The 20036-nt window shown below is 36.4% G+C and overlaps 1 protein-coding gene and 1 pseudogene across 6 annotated transcripts in view; one reads left to right on the top strand and one right to left on the bottom strand.

The window, feature by feature from the left end:
• Window positions 1-20036, top strand: part of SMARCA1 (SWI/SNF related, matrix associated, actin dependent regulator of chromatin, subfamily a, member 1) — a 109153-nt gene that overhangs the window by 79053 nt on the left and 10064 nt on the right. For all 6 annotated transcript variants that reach the window (XM_066356378.1, XM_066356383.1, XM_066356377.1 and 3 more), the window contains 2 exons: window positions 2852-2970; window positions 3082-3294. In XM_066356378.1, the coding sequence (XP_066212475.1) occupies window positions 2852-2970; window positions 3082-3294 (332 nt within the window). The remainder of the gene's footprint in view (window positions 1-2851; window positions 2971-3081; window positions 3295-20036) is intronic.
• Window positions 10522-11101, bottom strand: LOC136385839 (meiotic nuclear division protein 1 homolog pseudogene; annotated as a pseudogene).

Here is a 20036-nt window from a genome sequence, read left to right as displayed (position 1 = left end):
TAGAAATTTTCTTTATGTAGAATAGAAAGCTTCTAATTTTCAAAAATATTCAGCTCTCAAGTTTAGTCTGAATATCAGCTGTTTAGAATCTAGCACATTTCCCCACATAGAAACAATGTTACAAAGTAAGTTTAGGTTTCTATATTAGCCCTTCAAATCCTATTTAGCTTAACACCTCAAATTTTGTAGGAGGGGTAAACATTATGATACTAATAAATATATCAAGGATTAATATAAGCTAGCACCAGGTCTTAAATCATTTAGTGCTAATGCTCGAAGGAATCAGGTTTAATAAGAAAATACTTTTTCTTGCCTTTAGAAATATGAAAGGGTCAGCCTGACCAGGCAGTGGCGCAGTGGAGAGCATTGGACTGGGATGCAGAGGACCCAGGTTCAAAACCCCAAGGTCGCCGGCTTGAGCGCAGGCTCACCAGCCTGAGTGCGGGGTCGCTGGCTTGAGCATGGGGTCATAGACCTGACCCCATGTTCGCTGGCTTGAGCAAGGGGTTACTTACTCTGCTTTAGCTCCCTAGTCAAGGCACATATAAGAAAGGAATCAATGAACAACAAAGTGCCGCAACAAAGAATTGATGCTTCTCATCTCTCTCCTTTCCTGTATATCTGTCCCTGTCTCTATTTCTCTCTCTGTCTCTGTTGCAGAAGAAAAAAAGAAAAAAGAAAAAAATATGAGAAGGTCTTCTGGTGATTATCAAGGACTTTGTCGGTTGATTATATTGAGTTTTAATTTCACATACTATAAATAAAGTTTATAAACTTACTTTTCCTTGAAAACAGTATAACAAACATTTCTATTCTTAAGTTTTAACACTTAAGTTTAGTGCATTTGGTGGCTTATATAGGGGAAAAATAGATGAGAAAGAGACACTTTAGCAGCGAGAGTTGAATGAAAAGAATGTAAAAGGATATGTGCAGAATGATTTTTCAAAATAGAATTTTTTTCAAAATAGCATCAAATAGTTTATATGAAATAGCAAGAAACCAAGTGATTCAGAAAGATATTATGTTAGGTGTTTCCTTAGACTTAACACCAGGCCTGGTAGCATGACTAGCTTAAGACAACTTAATTAGGGCTCTGTCAGAGGATAGGGAAAATGCATTGAATGTATTTGGTTGCAATAAGGGGAGAAATGTGTAAAATTGCCTGTTCATGTGTATCTTATACTGTACATAGCTGGCATTTAAATATGTGTTGAATGACTTAGAGAATTAATAAATGCATGCAGGTACTTATACAAATCAGAGCGCTAGCAATCCTTTCTTGATAGGCTCTAAAAATGAAAAATTTGAGAGTGTAGATTATGTCATTAAAAATGCTTTTATACGGGGTGAAATAAGTAAATCAGAAAAAAACAAGAACTACATTATTCCATACATTGGTGGAACATAAAAACGAGACTAAGAGACATGGACAAGAGTGTGGTGGTTACCAGGGGTGGGGGGAGGGAGGACATGGGAGGGAGGGAGAGAGAGAGTTAGGGGGAGGGGGAGGGGCACAGAGAACTAGATAGAGGGAGGCGGAGGACAATCTGACTGTGGGCGAGGGGTATGCAACATAATTTAATGACAAAATAACCTAGACATGTTTTCTTTGAATATATGTACCCTGATTTATTAATGTCATCCCATTATCATTAATAAAAATTTATTAAAAAAAAAAGGCTTTTAACTGAAGTCATATTAATACATATCAATGCAGCTAGATTATTTAGTTCATTTATAAAATTTGGATGACTTGGAGTTTTGTTTTATTTTTTAGAGAGAAGGTATTCCAAGTAAGTTTAAAAAGTAAGCTATACATCACTTGAAGTGTTGTAAGATCAGTAGGTGGCTCCAAAAGTGAGTGAAGCAGTGGTTTCAGTAGAAATTGCTGCTTCATGGGAAGTTTGAGTGATCTGTTGATAATGATTTTGTTTTTGTTTTTGCTTACTAAGAAGCGGTTTTCTAAGTTAATATGGCCATCCTCTCTCCTGCTTCACTCTGTGTTTGGTCTCTTCTATATCAGGTTTGAATAAAAGCATAGCTTAAATTAGTAGTATTTTGAAATATCATTTGAGAGGGATAATTAAAAATGCCATAATATTTCATGAAAGGAAACTCATTAACCTAAATCCTTGTTGATGGTTTTACTTTTATCTTTTTGTTTTTTGTTTTTTTTTCCTTTTTATTAAATTTATTGGGGGACACTGGTTAACAAAATTACACAAGTTTCAGGTGCTCACTTCCACAGCATATCATCTGTATATACCTCCTGTTGCCCCCCCCCACTAATCACCACACTGTTGTCCATGCCCGTGAGAGTTCTTTCTTTTTTCCCTCCCTCCCTCCCTCCCTCCTTCCCTCCCTCCCTCCCTACCTTCTTTCCTTCCTTCCTTCCTCTCTCTCTTTCTCCTTCCTTCCTTCCTTCCTTCCCTTCTCTTGCTTTCTTTCCTTTTCCTCCCTCCTTCCCTTCCTCCTTCTTTCCCTCCCTCCCTCTCTCCCTCCCTCCCTCTCTCCCTCCCTCCCTTCCTTCCTTCCTTTCTTTCATCTTTTTCTTTCTTCTTTTTTCCTCCCTCCCTCCCTCCTTCCCTCCTTTTTTGGCTCTGTCTCTCTACCCAGCCGCCAACCCCCTTTCTACTACAGTTGTCAATCTGCTGTCTATCTATTTGATGGCCTTACTTTTAAATGAAAAGTTAGGGTATTTAATAATTGAACATACTATATACAGACCAATCTGTATATAGTGTAAACATTGTAATTTTACTATATCCTTTACTGTTAACTCTATTCTACAGTTCCTTAGATTCATTTTCTTAAAATGATAGTATTCTAAAGTAATAACTCTGTTTTTCAGCTGTATTTTGGGAACGTTGCAATGAATTACAGGACATTGAGAAAATTATGGCTCAAATTGAACGTGGAGAAGCAAGAATTCAACGAAGGATTAGTATCAAGAAAGCTCTGGATGCCAAAGTACTATATTTCCTAATTGTAAAATTATTATTACATTGTTTTGATTGATATGGTGATTAACTTTGACTTATTACACATTTAGTTAAAGCACTAACTTGTTTAAATCCACAGATTGCAAGATACAAGGCTCCATTTCATCAGTTACGTATTCAGTATGGAACTAGCAAAGGAAAGAACTATACTGAGGAAGAAGATAGGTTCTTGATTTGTATGTTACACAAAATGGGCTTTGATAGAGAGAACGTGTATGAAGAATTAAGACAGTGTGTACGGAATGCTCCTCAGTTTAGATTTGACTGGTTTATCAAGTCTAGGACTGCCATGGTATGTATTCCTTTCTTACTTATTTCTTCCAACTTTTATTTTTAAAATTTCAAATATTATATATCTTTTACTTAGATTCTCTGATTAACATTTGCCACATTGGCTTTCTCCCCCACTTATATATCTGCATATATATTTATACATACATACACATAATATCTATCTATCTAAATCTATATTCTGATTTTAGAAATACATATCTGTATTTTATATTTCTAAATATACATACCTATATTTCTGAACTGTTTGAAAGTAAGTTGCATTCTGGCTGGTTGCCCAGTGGATAGTGTTGGCCTGGTGTGTGGACGTCCCGGGTTTGAGCCCTAGTTAGGCACACATGAGGAGTGTCCATATGCCTCTCTCCCCCTTCTGTCTCTCTTCCCCTCTCACAGCCAGTGACTCGATTGGCAGTGGCTCGATTGGTCCAACCATCAGCCTCAGGAGCTAAGGATAGCTAGGATGATTCAAGTATTGGCCTTAGACTGGGGTTGCTGGGTGGATCTTTGTCAGGGTATATGCAGGAGTCTGTCTCTCTTATCTCTCCTCCTCTCACTAAAAAAAAAGGAAAGTTGCAAACATCATTAGTGTTCACCTCAAAATGCCTCAGCATTAATCGAAAACTAAGGTTATTTTCCTACATAGCCACAATATCATTATCCTACCTGAAAATGTTTTAACCTCAATTCATTAATGTTATTCAGTATACAGTTCATGTATAAAGTTTTCAATTGTCCTAAAAGTGTCTTTCATAGCTGTTGCTTAAACTTGATGATTCAGTCAAAGTTCACATATTACATTTGGCTTTTGAGTCTCTTTAAATTTACAAGTTTATGTTTGCTTATTATTAGAATCAAGTTAAGCATTTTTTTTAGTTAAGCATTTTTGATAAGAATGATACATTAGTGATGTGTACTTATTGCATCACATCAGGAGGCACATGATGTCGGGTTGTAACTTTTTTGGTGATGCTAAGTTTGATCACTTGGTTAATATGGTGACTACCAGAGCTCTCTACTTAAAATATGTATTTTCCCCTTTGTAACTAGGCAGCTGATACTTGAGACTATGTATATAAAGTAAGGATTTTTTTTATTTATTTATTCATTTTTAGCAATGGAGAGAGTGGAGGGAGACAGCAAGAGAAAGAGAGACAGAGAGAGAGAGAGACAGGAAGGGAGAGATGAGAAACATCAACTCACAGTTGTGTCACTTTAGTTGTTCATTGGTTGCTTCTCATACATGCCTTGACTGGGAGGTGGGGGCTCAAGCCAAGCCACTGACCCCTTGCTCAAGCTGGTGACCTTTGTGCTCAAGCCAGTGACCATGGGATCATATCTATGATCCCATGCTCAAGCTGGTGATCCTGCGCTCAACCTGGCAAGCCTGCACTCAAGTCAGATGAGCCCATGTTCAAGCTGGAGACCGCATGGTTTTGAACCTGGTACCTCAGCGTCCCATGTTGATGTTGTACCACCACCAGTTGGCAAGGACTTTTTTTTTCTTAAGTGAGAAGCAGGGAGGCAGAGAGACAGACTTCCACATATGCCCTGATTGACCGGGATCCACCTCGCAAGCTCCTTACTAGGACATGCTCTGCCCATCTGGGGACGTTGCTCCATTGTTCGGTAACTGAGCTATTTTAGTGCTGTGGTGAGGCCATGGAGCCACCATCCTCAGCACCCAGGGCCAGCTTGTTTCAACCATTCATGGCTGCAGGAGGGGAAGAGAGAGATCGGGAGAGAGAAGGTAGAGGGGGAGGGGTGGAGAAGCAGATGGTCACTTTTCCTGTGTGCCATGACCAGAAATTGAACCTGGGACATCCACATGCTGGGCTGATGCTCTGCCACTGGGCCAACTGGCCAGGGCCTCAAGAACTTGTTTTTAATGAGAAGGACGTGTTGTGTAAGTCAAGTCTTTATACAAATATTATGGGACAAAATAATTAGGTAGAAGAGATATTTTTATTTTAGCTGCCTGTAATTTACTCTGGTACTTTCTAATATGAATTGTATTTCTGTTAAATTCTAGTGCAGCTTAGCAGTTTTCTGATGATACTGAAATAAATGCAACATATTTTTAATGTCAGCATCATCTTTTGTCAGTTGAAGTAATTAAAACAAAAATAACCTTATATAGCCTAAAAATTAAAAGTGACCAGAAACTAACAATCCAAACATTGAATATGTTTCTCAAATAGTTGCTATCTAACAAATTTTTTTTGGGGGTGAAAGTTTTATAGGGATGCAATGATTTTGTTTGCTTTTGTATTTTCCATTCAAGTTGAATAATGAGAATAACAAAAATTAGAGTTGCTCTATTGAAGATGCTAATTTTGGCAGATTCTTTATATGATCAGATATTTCTTAAAACTTAAACACAAATTTAGAGTGTTCTTGGACTGTTATTAGAATGTGCCTACCAAGTTATGGAATACGTACTGCTGGGAGAACTAGCAAATTCATTGGACAAAGCAAGGATCCAAAAGGAACTAGAGAAATTGGAATGATGGATCTGATCCATTGCATTGCACAGCATGACACTTAATAGGAATAATTGTAAAAGTGCTATACTTAGAAGAATACGAAGAGGTGCATGTGTTAATAAGATGCAGTATAAAGTATTGAGGAAAGAATAAAAAAGCCTGACCAGGCAGTGGCGCAGTGGATGGAGCTTCAGACTGGGAAGTGGAGGACCCAGGTTTGAAACCCCTAGGTTGGAGGCTTGAGTACAGGCTCATCCAGCTAGAGTGCAGGGTCGCTAGCTTGAGCATGGGATCATAGACATGACCCCATGGTTACTGGCTCGAGCCCATAGTTGCTGGCTTGAGCAAGGGGTCACTCACTTTGCTGTAGCCCCTGGTCAAGGAACAGATGAGAAAGCAACATGAAGGGGTGAGGTTGGATGTAGGGAGGAGTTGTTTGACAGGGTTCTTTAGATCCATGACATAGACTATTGAAAAACAATATAGAGTAACTTTTATATTAGATTTTTTTTGACAAAGACAGAGTCAGAGAGAGGGACAGATAAGGACAAACAGGAATGGAGAAAGATGAGAAGCATCAATTCTTCATTGCAGCTCCTTAGATGTTCAGTGATTGCTTTCTGATATATGCCTTGACTGAGTGGCTACAGAACGAGTTACCTCTTGCTCAAACTAGCGACCTTGGACTCAAGCCAGTGACCTTGGGCTTCAAGCCAGCAAACTTTGGGCTCAAACAGTGACCATGGGGTTGCGTCGATGATCCCTCGCTCAAGCCAGTGACCCCTCACTAAAGCTGGTGAGTCCATGCTCAAGCTGGATGAGCCCATGCTCAAGCTGGCGACTTCAAGGTTTTGAACCTGGGTCCTCTGCATTCCAGTTCGACACTCTATCCATTGTGCCACTGCCTGGTCAGGCAACTTTTATATTAGATTTAAAAATGAGATTCTAGTTTGAGTGTTTGAAGGCTTCGACAGTGAGATATTTGGCCTTTATTTTTTATTTTTCTGAAATAAGAAGGGATGAGGCAGAGAGACAGACTTCCACATGCACCCTGCCAGGATCCACCGGGCAAACCCACTAGGGGCGATGTTCTGCCCATTTGAGGTGTTGCTCTGTTGCAACCAGAGCCATTCTAGTGCCTGAGGCGGAAACCATGGAGCCATCCTCAGCACCCAGGCCAACTTTGCTTCATTGCAGCCTTGGCTGTGGGAGGGGAAGAGAGAGACAGAAAGGAGAGGCAGAAGAATGAGAAGCAGATGGGCACATTTCCTGTGTGCCCTTACCAGGAATTGAACCCAGGACATACACACGCCTGGCTGATGCTCCACCACTGAGCCAACCAGCCAAGGCCGAGCTACTTGGCCTTTTAAAGTGCCTTCTAGCTTAGTGCATCGGTGACCATATTTAGCAGAGAACTTTCAAAAGGCATGTGTTTTTTTGAATTATAATTGATATACCATATTAGTTTCAAATGTACAACATAATGAGTTGGTATTTCTATATACTACCAGATGATCACCATAGTGTCTAGTTACCATCTGTCATCATATAGAGTTTCAAAATACATTTTTTTTCTTGTGGTAAGAACTTTTCTCTTGGCAGCTTTTAAGTATGCACTCCAGTATTATCAACTAATACATTAAATCCTCATCGCTCATTTATTTTGTAATTGGAAATTTGTACCTCTTGCCTTTAAATTTTTGACCATTTTGAATTTTATGCATTTAACAATTTAATTTAGAGCAAAATCAACAACTTGTAAAAGAGAAATGCCTACCTGCATTTTTTGGTGAATCATATTTTAGATCATATATGCCCTTTAATGTGCTGGAACTTTTGCTTAATTTTGAGTATTATTTCAGTGATATTATACTATTTTCAAACAGGTTGAGAGTTTAATGCTGTTTTCAGTTTCTGAAATCATTAAACAGATTCAGAATTGCAAGGAAAGTCTTATATTATTTGTTATATGAGCATGACTGTAGAACTATGTAACTTTATTTCATTTTCCAAGAAAAAAAACATATATTATTAACAACCACTAGATGTCTCTGAACTCCCTTCTAAAGAACCTTTTTTCTCCATCTTTTTTATATAAAACATTTACCTCTTTCTTTACCAAGATATTTAAATTGCTAATTTGTATTTTCCAAAGAGCAGATATTAACTTTATAGATGATTACAAAATGAAATCTTCACTTTTTTTGAAAATGAAGATATCACTGTTCTTAATTACCTTTTAGAAGCTGGAATTTATTATTTCTAATGAATCTTGACAATATGTAATAGTTTATTTCATATTTAAATATTGAAACAAAGTGTTTTTGTTAACTTTTATTTCATATTAATATTTTCTTCCTGAGTAATGGATGATTTTTACTTATTTATCTAGATTTAGAGTACAATAGCGTATTTTTAAATATGCATATATTTAGACCATGTTTTTTGCAATATTTTATGATAATATCAGTCATTGGGGAAGTGAGAGAAAGACAAATACCATATGATTTTGTTTATATGTGGAATCTGAAGAACAATATAAAAAACAAAGCAAAAACAGACTCATAGATACAGAGAACAGGTTGTTGTTTCCCAAAAGGGGGGATCTTTGGGGAATGGATGATAAAGGTGAAGGGATTAAGAAGTGCAAATTTGTAGGTACAAAATAGTCACGAGGATGTAAAATACAGCATAAGAAATAGTCAATAATATTGTAATAAATATGTATGGTGCCAGGTGGGTACTGGAAATATTGGGGAAACCACTTTGTAAAGTATATGATTATCTAACCACTATTTTGTACACCTGAATTAATAAATACTATTGAATTTAGACTCTAATTAAAAAAATAAAAGTAAAAAATAAAATAAAAAGGAAATAGATTATTAATATTTCTATATAATCTCTTTCCCTCCTCATTTTAAATAATTATTCTTTTTTTGTGACAGAGAGAGAGAGAGAGATAGAGACAGAGAGAGGGACAGACAGGAAGGGAGAGAGATAAGAAGCATCAATTCTTTTTTGCAGCAGCTTAGTTGTTCATTGATTGATTTCCATATGTGCCTTCACCAGGGGGCTACAGCAGACCAAGTGATCCCTTGCTCAAGCCAGTGACCTCGGGGTTTCGAACCTGATTCCTTTGTGTCCTAGTCCGGTGCTCTATCCACTGCGCCACCACCTGGTCAGGCAAATAATTGTTCTTGATTGGTGCATAACATTCACAATCTTGGAGATTGAATAAGGTAGTTGTGATTTCCAAAAATAAAATAATTTGTTTCATTGAAAAAATTTCATCTTAGAAATACAGAGGGTACTGTAATTTGATTCATTTTGTGTGTCACTGTGTTCCAGTTAAAGTCTTATTAATGTTTAAACTTAGCTTGCTAAAGAAGCTGTCTTTAAAAACATAACCTTGCTTTAAGATGACTCTTATTTCCCAGGGGTATCAATAAATAGTGTGGAAATACTCTTAGAAAAACAAAGTAGAAACCTGGTAGTTATATTTTATTCTGAAATCTCAAAGTACTGAATTTATGGCTTCTGACTTAAATAACAGTCTTAAAGTGCTTCAAGTCATGAACCTCCTCTTGTAAATATGCTTCACTTTGAAAGCCTTCAACTAAATGTTGAAGAGTTCTTAGAGGGTCTGCTTCACTTAAGAGTTCTTGCTATACAAAAGAAAAAACGAGTTTCAGTTTTCATTTCTCTGTGCTAAAAAAGATTGTGACTTTTTTCTCTGAAAACTTCTGTGGCCTTTAATCAGTCTCGATTGAACTACATAAAGAAATAGGAAGGATGTGATCAATTTAGATTTTTAAGCTAAGAGCATGTGAATAGCCCTACTATTTTCCTCCTAAGAAAAATATCTTAAACTGGGATTTTAGTCTTAGGACATTCAAAGACTATCAGAATGAAAAGGCCTTTCACCAAATGTCTATAAGAAGAAATTATAATATTTTGTATTTATATAGTACTCTTTATATAATGCTTGCCAGTTTTTTTTATCAACATTAGCTCATTAATTATCTCACATTTCTTTTAGGAAGTGGATGCCAGGGTATGATCTCCATTCATTTAGTAATAGACTTATGTGACTGAGAGATTTGAGAAGAATCTGTGAGGTCCAAAAGATCCAGAACATTAGTCAGTCTACTGGAAAGGACTTGGGGAAAGTACCCAAAGCTTAATTGGTACTTTTTTTTTACCTGCTTAGGTCCTTTTAAGTATTTAAAGTAGAAAAGCAGAATTTAACTTTCTGAGATAAAGAACACTTCTTGATACCATTATTATTGTATCCTTTGCAGAGTTGCTTTAAAAGCTCATGAATATAAGGCCAGGGAGTGAGGGGAGAAAGGGGAAGTGAGAGGTGGAGTAGAGCATAGAGAGGATAAATGGTGATGGACCAAGACTTGACTTGGAGGGATGAACACACAATAAAGTGTGCAGATGATGTGCTGTGGAATTGAGCATCTGAAATCTGTATAATTATGTTAATCAGTGTCACCCTAAAAATTCAATGAAAAAATCACATATGAAGTTTTTAAAACTTTCAAAAAATGACTCTTTTTTTACCTTATACTTTATTTAAAATTAATGAAATGATCATCACAATTACAAGTAAATGACAATTCTGTACATTTGGTTGGATAATATAAAAAACTTACATATTCACAAGCACACAGATTCCTTTACTGATACCGAACACTTTAGCCTATGTAGTCAAAGTCTTCTGGAATTCCAAAATGTTTATCAATTTTATTTTCTTCAAACCCAAATTTTCTTTTGGCCTAAGGTTTTATTGCAAATATGTTATCAGTCCATCTGTTAGCAGCTTCTTTGGCTACTTCATTTGCTTGATGTATTTCTTCCATAACTTGCGGGTCACATTCTTTGTATTTTTCTACTTCTGCCTTTAACTGTTTCCTTTGTTCTCGAAGTGAAGAAAGCTCTTTTGCTAGCCTGGTTCACTCTTCCATTTCATGCCAACCAATTTTAGCTTTCTCGATGCTTTTCTGTAGGTTTGCATGCTTTTGGTTTCCCTTACATAACTGAGACTCCAGAACCTCCAACTTACGTTTCCTCGCATGAAGCGCTTTACTTGGAAAAGCCCAGTAATAATTAGATGTTCCAATCCTCTCACAGTCAACCATACCATCATCCACTAAGCTTTGAAGAACTTCTTTTACTGACATAGCAGTAATTCCTTTCTCTTTGGGAGCAATCTTCTCCATGTCTTTTAACTGAAATACATCTTTCATCTCAAAAAAAAATTTCCATCATGCGGACTCTCTTTTCCTCCACACTCAGTCCTTTTTTCTTTGACATGTTGCAGGCAGCGTGTCTTCCAGGGATGGAGCCCAGTGCTGGGGGCAAGGGGCGGGTCGCACCAACTAGGGTTTGATTTTGGCGCCAACCCTGCTCTAGGGGTGGAGCAACCAAAAAATGACTTAATTTTAATAAAAAAAATTGTTGGCTTTAACTTCTGGGAAGGTGTGTCCTTTCCTCTGTTAGCCAGCTAAAGAAGCTCTGCACATTGCCTATGGCCATGTACCTTGGAGTTGAATAAAAGTATTAGTAATTAGTTATTACAATTACCCTGCCTTTTGTAGTAGTTTAAATGAAATTCCTTAAAATTGTAGGAGAAAAAATACTTTTTAGAAAATATCACTCTAGTTTTTTATTAGCTAGCTTCCCGTTTTATAGGTTTATCTCTGATAGTGTTAGTTAGGTTATTAGTTTATCACAGTCAGCGAAGCACTTTCTTTATAGGTATTTTAGAAAATGAAATTCAAATTTGAAAATTACCAACTTATTCGATAGTCACAGCAATACTTTTGTTTGTTGCTTATATTGCAAGGTCTAGAAATTTTCATAAAGCAGGCCAGTCACAATTTTTGATTTTGTATGTCAGTAGTTAATTGTATGATAAGAGCTTACATTGATATTTTAGAGCATTAATGAAAATTGTTAGTATTAGTAATTAGTTATTACAATTACCCTGACTTTTGTAGTAGTTTAAATAAAATTCCTTAAAATTGTAGGAGAAAAAATACTTTTTAGAAAATATCACTCTAGTTTTTTATTAGCTAGCTTGTTAATGAAATGTTAGAAATATGAATTAACACATTGATAAAACTGGTAAATTGTAAAATGCATTGATGGGTTCTTCTTGAGTAGGATTATTAAATACTATAATAATATAAATATATATACTCATGCTATAAATAATATACTCATGCTCATAGGGACATATTAGGAAGTCATGCACTTAAAAGATGAAAATGTCACTTTCTGATTTAATTTTGAAAAGGTTTTATATAGAGATATATACAGAGGAGGTAGTGTTTAACTTGGCCTTGAGTCAGAGGACTAGATTCACAGAAGAGGGCCTTCTTGGAATTAAGTCTTAAAGAACTAGAAGGAGTTGGCCATGGGACTATATTCAGGGTTGTAGAGACAGCATGTGCAAAGATACAAAAAGGCAGAGCTTTTTCAGAAACTGCAAGGAGGTTGGTACGGTAGGGTGTAAGTAGAGAAGTACTGGGAAATGAGGAAATGGCTGGAAGCGAAATTACAAAGGGCCCTGTCTACTATATTGAAGTCTTTGATCTTTAGTCTATCAGAAGTGGGGAGTCATTGAAAGATGTTAACAGGTCAGTGACATGATTGGATTAACATTTTAGAAATACTTTGTAAGTAGAAAAATGTCTATCTCAACTACCAACTATAGGCTGATAATCCCCAAATTTTTATTTTTATTCCTCATCTTTATTTTTCCCTACCCTTGGATAATATATTACCATCTGGCCTACAGACATTTTTTACTACTGCTCTCTTAATTTTTAAGTGAAATGGGTTATACATAAAGGGACCAGCATATTACCTTGCACTAAGTAGACTGAATAAATGAGTGTGGAACTTTTGTATTTCAATTTGCTTCTGTCTTCGACACCTACAGTTGGATCAGATTTGGATAGAATGTGAAGAAATGTACCAGTGGGATTGAGTTATTTTCTTTACTTCCTCCCTCCCTCCCTCCCTCCCTCCTTTCCTGAGAGGGGCAGAGAGAGGGGCAAGAAGGAGAGTGATGAGAAACATCAATTCTTTGTTGTGACACCTTATGTGCCTTGACCGAGGGCTACAACAAAACGGGTGACACTTTGCTCAAGCCAGTGACCTTTGGCTTCAAGCCAGTGACCTTTAGGTTCAAGGCAGCAACCATGGAGTCAGGTCTATGATCCCATGCTCAAGCCAGTGACCCCATGCTCAAGTTGGTGAGCCCACATGCAAGCTGGCGACCCCAGGGTTTCGAACCTGGGTCCTCTGTGTCCCAGGCCGACGCTCTATACACTGAGCCACCACCTGGTCAGGCTTATCTGCATTTTTTACTGCTAGATTTTATTTAGCTTGCATTCTTACAGCTTTTCATTTATTCATAAGGTTGAATAGTCAATTGTAAATATCATGTGTTTTATTAGTAACTGTAGCATGTGATTAAAGACAGAACTGTTCTAACAATCTGAAATACAATAAATACACTAACAGGAGTTGGTTTTAAGTATTTATACTTACGTGTTACCTTGTAAGGAGGTGACATAACATTTTTAAAGTATCAATGTTTAAGCAGCAAGAGTTAAGTAAAAGCATCATAACATTTGATGCTTGTTTTTAAGAAATGTATGATATATTTATTAGAATATTAATGCCCTATTGTTTTGTTCATTAGATTTCACATATGAGTGAAATCATGTGGTACTTGTCTTTCTCTGACTGGGAGGAGTTGGAGGAAAGTATAGGGCAAGGATCCCCAAACTTTTTACACAGGGGGCCAGTTCACTGTCCCTCAGACTGTTGGAGGGCCGGACTATAAAAAAAAACTATGAACAAATCCCTATGCACACTGCACATATCTTATTTTAAAGTAAAAAAACAAAACAGGAACAAATACAATATTTAAAATAAAGAACAAGTAAATTTAAATCAACAAACTGACCAGTATTTCAGTGGGAACTATGCTCCTCTCACTGACCACCAATGAAAGAGATGGCCCTGCCTGAAGTGCAGCAGGGACTGGATAAATGGCCTCAGGGGGCCGCATGCGGCCTGCGGGCTGTAGTTTGGGGACTCCTGGTATAGGGGGTAAATGGTGATTGACAAAGACTTGATTTGAGGGGTGAACACACAGTACAGTGTACAGATGATATATTGTAGAATTGGGCACCTGAAACTTGTACAATTTTGTTAACCAGTGTGACACCAACAAATTCAATTTAAAAATAAAAGAATATTAACACTCATTTAACTGCCAGTATGCTTGGGCCATGAGATTCTTAACACAGACTGCCATTGCTTTTTGTTATTTTGATAGAGGTTCCAAGGTGACAGAGAACCTGGGAAATATACCACACACTGTGTAGTTGAAGATATCAATTCGGGAGGTAAAGTATAGGTGATTTATAATAGAAAAGGTAAAAGCACCTGTTTTGTTTTACTAAGAACTGTAGAAGAAAATTCTGGCTTTATAGAACTACATCAAATTTTTGTGAAACAAAAAATGTTTTTTTGTTCACTTGCTTTTGACTTTGAACCATAATGGGCATGGACCTTCTGTCATTCAGACTTAGGTAGTCCTTGTGTCTAGGATTTTAGTACGTAAGAAATGTGATGTGGAACTTCTTTAACCTCTTTAATAAGTCATTTCAAGTCTACTGATGCTTTCTGTGCCTATTGAATTGATGCTTTGAGGCTGAGTATTGGGGCAAATGATATTTGAACTTGGTGTCCAACATGATTGATGTTTACCACACACTAAGAGGCAGTGCTGTTCACTGCAAACATTCCATCATTTACTACATAAAGGTAGAGATACATGTCTTAGTATTCAAAAGTTGAAACATGGGTGTCTTTGCAGGGAGTAGGCTCATAAATCATTAAAACATTATGAAAAATCAAGGCAGTAAAATTTGTTTAAAGTAAATCTAAAGTCTGTAGTTTAAAATGGATTGGCAACTGCAGCCCACCACCTATTTTTGTATGGCCTGTGAGCCAAGAATGACTCTGCATTTTCAAATGGTTGAAAGAAACTGAAGAGAAGAGTGTTTGGTGACATGTGAAAATAAATACAAAAGTATGTAAGGTTTTATTGGAACACAGCCACCCTCATTCATATCTATACTGTCTACCACTGCTTTTATCCCATGTGGCACAGCTGAGTAGTTGTGACAGAGACCATGTGGTCTGCAAAGCAGAAAATATTTACTGTCTTGCTCTTTACAGAAAAGATGTGCTGACCTCTGTTTCTTTTTATTCTCAGTTATTTTTATTACTTTCTTATTTATGTATAATAGTTGCATAGAAAGCTCAGCAATTTTGCTCCAACACATTTTCAGTGGTTTGTGATATATATTCCAAAACACAAAAATAACACAGAATCTTTAGTAACTTCATGTTTTTGTGCTCAAAGGACACAAAACAAACCTGTGTGTATTTTATTTTTCAGTAAGGCTATATAATTAACAAATCTTTCTCTTAAGGGTTGACATTTTGAGGTACTGTTATCAAACTGGGAAATATAAATATTCTGGCAGTGCTTTCATTTAAAAGAAGAAACTTGATAAGCCTGACCTCTATTTTAAAAGAATTCATGAGACAAGTGGTAAAAAGTAATAAAATCAAGGATAGATATAAGTATTACACCCGGGATGGTGAACCTGTTTATAAAAACCTCCCACTTTTGCAGTGCTGGTCAGTCTGGTCCCTCCCACCCACTAGTGGGTGTTCCAGCTTTCATGGTGGGCCAATTGTGGCGCCGTTTGGTTGCTCCGCTACCTTCCACCGTGAAAGTTGGAACGCCCACTAGTGGGCAGGAGGGACCAGGTTGACCAGCACTGCAAAAGTGGGTGGTTTTTATAAACAGGTTCGCCATCATGGTATTGAAGTGTGTTTGGAGGTTGTGTTGGTGATTGTGATGAAAGCATGATAGCTGCCTTTTAATATTTGAAGTATTATCATACAGAAGAGGTAATAAACTTGTTTTCTGTACCTATGAAAGTTAGACCTAGAACTGATTGTTGAAAACTACAAGGTAGCAAATTGTAACTTTGCATAAGGGAACATTTTACACTTGTTGAAAGGTGTAATAGACAGCCTTGGGAGGTAAAGAGTACCCCATCATAGGAAGAAGTCAGACATGATGGACAACTACTTAACTAGGACCTACTAGAAGGGATTCAAGCATCAACTTGAATGGTTTTTAAAGACCATATTTAACCTTCAGAGTCTATAATTTTATGAACTCTCACTATTGAGAATCTTTATCAAGGGATGATTTTCAAGCACAAAAATACACCTTTGATCACATTATTCCACCAGCTCATAAATTGTCAATGAACTCCCATTTGTCAACTAAATTAAATAAAATTTCTTTAGTTCTTTGTTCTTAGTTTCTAGGTTTTTATTGTACTTTGATCCAAACTTAGCCTTATCTATTATTCTTACACTGCACAGCATTTCCCCAGCTGTTGTCACCAAATCAGTTGGATATGCACATAAATGATATGCAGAACATATCTGTGTTCAGATAGATTTGGGAAATTCTGATAATGAATCCTGCCCTGGACACTTCCAGTCTACATGAGAATGTGCAACACTCTTAAGTCCTGCCATACAGAAATTTGTCAAACCTTTTTTAAATCCAGCATTTCCACACATACGTGAATACAAAATACTTTCTTCTTTTGCCACAGCTATGAACATTGCAGAACAGTTTCCTGTTGTCTTTATTGGTTCAGCATCTCCTCTCTTGCTTTTGTGTGCTATTTTTCTCCCTCCAACTTAATTCCTAAATCCAGCATGGGGAAATGGTGAAAAAAAGATATAATTAGACTATAAAATTATAAAAACAGTCTGAGGTCACATGGACCAGTCCCTGTAACCCCAGGAAAATAGGAAGATAAAAAGTTTTATAGACCTGTGGTGGTGCAGTGGATAAAGCGTTGACCTGGAAATGCTGAGGTCGCCGGTTCGAAACCCTGGGCTTACCTGGTCAAGGCACATATGGGAGTTGATGCTTCCAGCTCCTCCCCCCTGTCTCTTTCTCCTCTCTGTCTCTCTCTCTCTCCTCTCTAAAATGAATAAAAATTAAAAAAAATTAAAAAAATAAATAAAAAAATAAAAAAATAAATAAAAAGTTTTATAAAAATTAGAAGAATATATCAGTGAAAGGAAAAATTATATAAAATGATTTTGACAGCATGAAATTTCTTATAGTCATTTCATAGTTACTTAGTTATTCAAAAAGTGGAACACTGTTTTGTCAGTAATCTCGCCTTTCTACTTGTAATTTCTGGTTTTAGCTAGTGTTCTGTTTATGATACCCTCTTTTTAGGTAGGCACTCTTTAAGCATGTAAATAAAAAATGGCGTTGGTATCTCTACAGAAAGTGACAATTACCTTGTGGTAGGAAAGCAACATTCATATTCTCCCAATCCTTTGGTGCCTTTCTCTAGTGAGTTCGATTATATTTCTATGTCCAGAGTAGTAAACGTCAGGTTAAAAGGAATGAAGGAAGAGCTTGTTATACAGTCTATTTATAATCAGTTTGAGATATTCTACTTCTCTGTATATAAGACTGTCTCAAAAGTATTAGTTTTCTTTCCTGAATCTCCTATATGAACCACGAATACGTATCTAAAGATATCTGCAGTCACAGGCAACTATTACTTATTGAGAATAATAATGGCCAGAGGGTATAACTTAATGATTCAAGAATCAGTTTCAAATAAAGATTCTATCTAGTCTCCCTAGAAACTAACAATCAAATCTAATCAGGATAAACTTAGCTCTCTCTATAATAGATAAATTGAATAACATGCTATTTAATTTGTATATGTGTTATTGAATTAAACTATGAAGAATATTTGGTCTGCATAGTAAAGATACCAGTATTGTTTTGGTAAGCAAAATTTCAGTGTTATTTAACCTTGGCTAATTGAATTTGTGCAAGATATTTGAATGTACCAGTGTTTTGTAAGGTTATTTTTAATGATTAAACAATAACTTGTTAATAGGAATTTTTCTGGCTAGACTACCCTTGGTTTTCTGCCTCCTTTTGGGTTTGAATTAGATAGTAGAAAATACTTCGATAGTTGATAATATTTCTGTATGTAACATTTTCTATGTTGTGTGCCATTTTTCTGGCTTTTATTTGGACAGCTAAAACTGTCTTTAAAAAAATATATTTTCCATTTCTTAAAAATGTTACAGACTGCCCCAAATTTAAATGTTCATTTCCAGAAATCTAGAAAACACAGGCTAGTATAAATAAGAAAATATAAGTTACCATTGGTCCTTATCTCAGAGATATCTGTTGTTAACCACTAGTACTAGTAATGCTGTAGTTAATATTCTTTCAGTTTTTTTTCTCCATATATATGCATATAATAAGACATGGTTGTTATTTCCAAGTTACCAAAAATTCAGTCCCAGTATTTTCCTGCTAAAATAACAGTACTCTAAACATTCTTTTGTAAATTTTTGTATTTATCTCTTATTTCCTTACATTAAGTTTCTAGGAGTGGAATTGTTAGTTAAAAAGAGATGGGATGTTTAAGATGCTTCACTGATATTCTCAAATGCTTTCAAGAAATACAGTGTTTTAGTCTGCAAGTTGCTTAAACAAATTTCTTCCAGTTTTGGAGACTGGAAGTCCAAGATGATGATGTTAGTAGGTTTGGTTTCAGGTGAAATCTTCTCCCTGGCCTATAGATAGCATCACCTCGTTGTGTTCTTACATGGTCTTTTCTCAAGTCACTGTAGAGAGAGAAGATATCCGTGGGTATCTCTTTCTTTTCAGATAAGAACAACAGTCCTATGGGATTAGGGTCCCAAACTTATGACCCCATTTAACCTTAATTACTTTCTATGGGCCCTAATTGCAGTCACAATGTGGAGTTGTTAAGTTCAACATAGGAATCTTGAGGGTTCACAATTCAGTTCATACCATTGGCATCTTGTCATCAGTGAATTAAGAGTTTTCATTTCACCATCTAACTTCTTTTTAATTTTTATAAATAAATTTTTATTAATGTTAATGGGATGACATTAATAAATCAGGGTACATATATTCAAAGAAAACATGTCTAGGTTATCTTGTCATTAAATTATGTTGCGTACCCCTCGCTCAGAGTCAGATTGTCCTCCGTCACCCTCTATCTAGTTTTCTCTGTGCCCCTCCCCCTCCCCCTAAATCTCTCCCTCCTTCCTTCCTGCGTCCTCCCTCCCCCCACCCCTGGTAACCACCACACTTTTGTCCATGTCTCTTAGTCTCGTTTTTGTGTTCCACCAATGTATGGAATCATGTAGTTCTTGTTTTTTTCTGATTTATTTATTTTACTCCGTATAATGTTATCAAGATCCCACCATTTTGCTGTAAATGATCTGATGTCATCATTTCTTATGGCTGAGTAGTATTCCATAGTGTATATGTGCCACATCTTCTTTATCCAGTCTTCTATTGAAGGGCTTTTTGGTTGTTTCCATGTCTTGGCCACTGTGAACAGTGCTGCAATGAACATGGGGCTACATGTGTCTTTACGTATCAATGTTTCTGAGGTTTTGGGGTATATACCCAGTAGAGGGATTGCTGGGTCATAAGGTAGTTTTATTTTCAGTTTTTTGAGGAACCACCATACCTTCCTCCATAATGGTTGTACTACTTTACAGTCCCACCAACAGTGGATGAGAGTTCCCTTTTCTCCGCAGCCTCTCCAACATTTGCTATTACCCGTCTTGTTGATAATAGCTAATCTAACAGGGGTGAGGTGGTATCTCATTGTAGTTTTGATTTGCATTTCCCTAATAACTAATGAAGCTGAGCATCTTTTCATATATCTGTTGGCCATTTGTATTTCTTCCTGGGAGAAGTGTCTGTTCATGTCCTCTTCCCATTTTTTTATTGGATTGTTTGTTTGTTTGTTGTAGAGTTTTATGAGTTCTTTGTAAATTTTGGATATTAGGCCCTTATCTGAACTGTTGTTTAAAAATAACATTTCCCATTTAGTTGGCTGTCTGTTTATTTTGATATCAGTTTCTCCTGCTGAGCAACAACTTTTTATTCTGATATAGTCCCATTCATTTATCTTTGCCTTCACTTCTCTTGCCATTGGAGTCAAGTTCATAAAATGTTCTTTAAAACCCAGGTCCATGAGTTTAGTACCTATGTCTTCTTCTATGTACTTTATTGTTTCAGGTCTTATATTTA

The sequence above is a fragment of the Saccopteryx leptura genome, chromosome X (assembly GCF_036850995.1).
Source record: "Saccopteryx leptura isolate mSacLep1 chromosome X, mSacLep1_pri_phased_curated, whole genome shotgun sequence".
NCBI lineage: Eukaryota > Metazoa > Chordata > Mammalia > Chiroptera > Emballonuridae > Saccopteryx > Saccopteryx leptura.
Note: the sequence above shows the minus strand (reverse complement) of the source record. Positions and strands in the feature narration are given on the sequence as shown.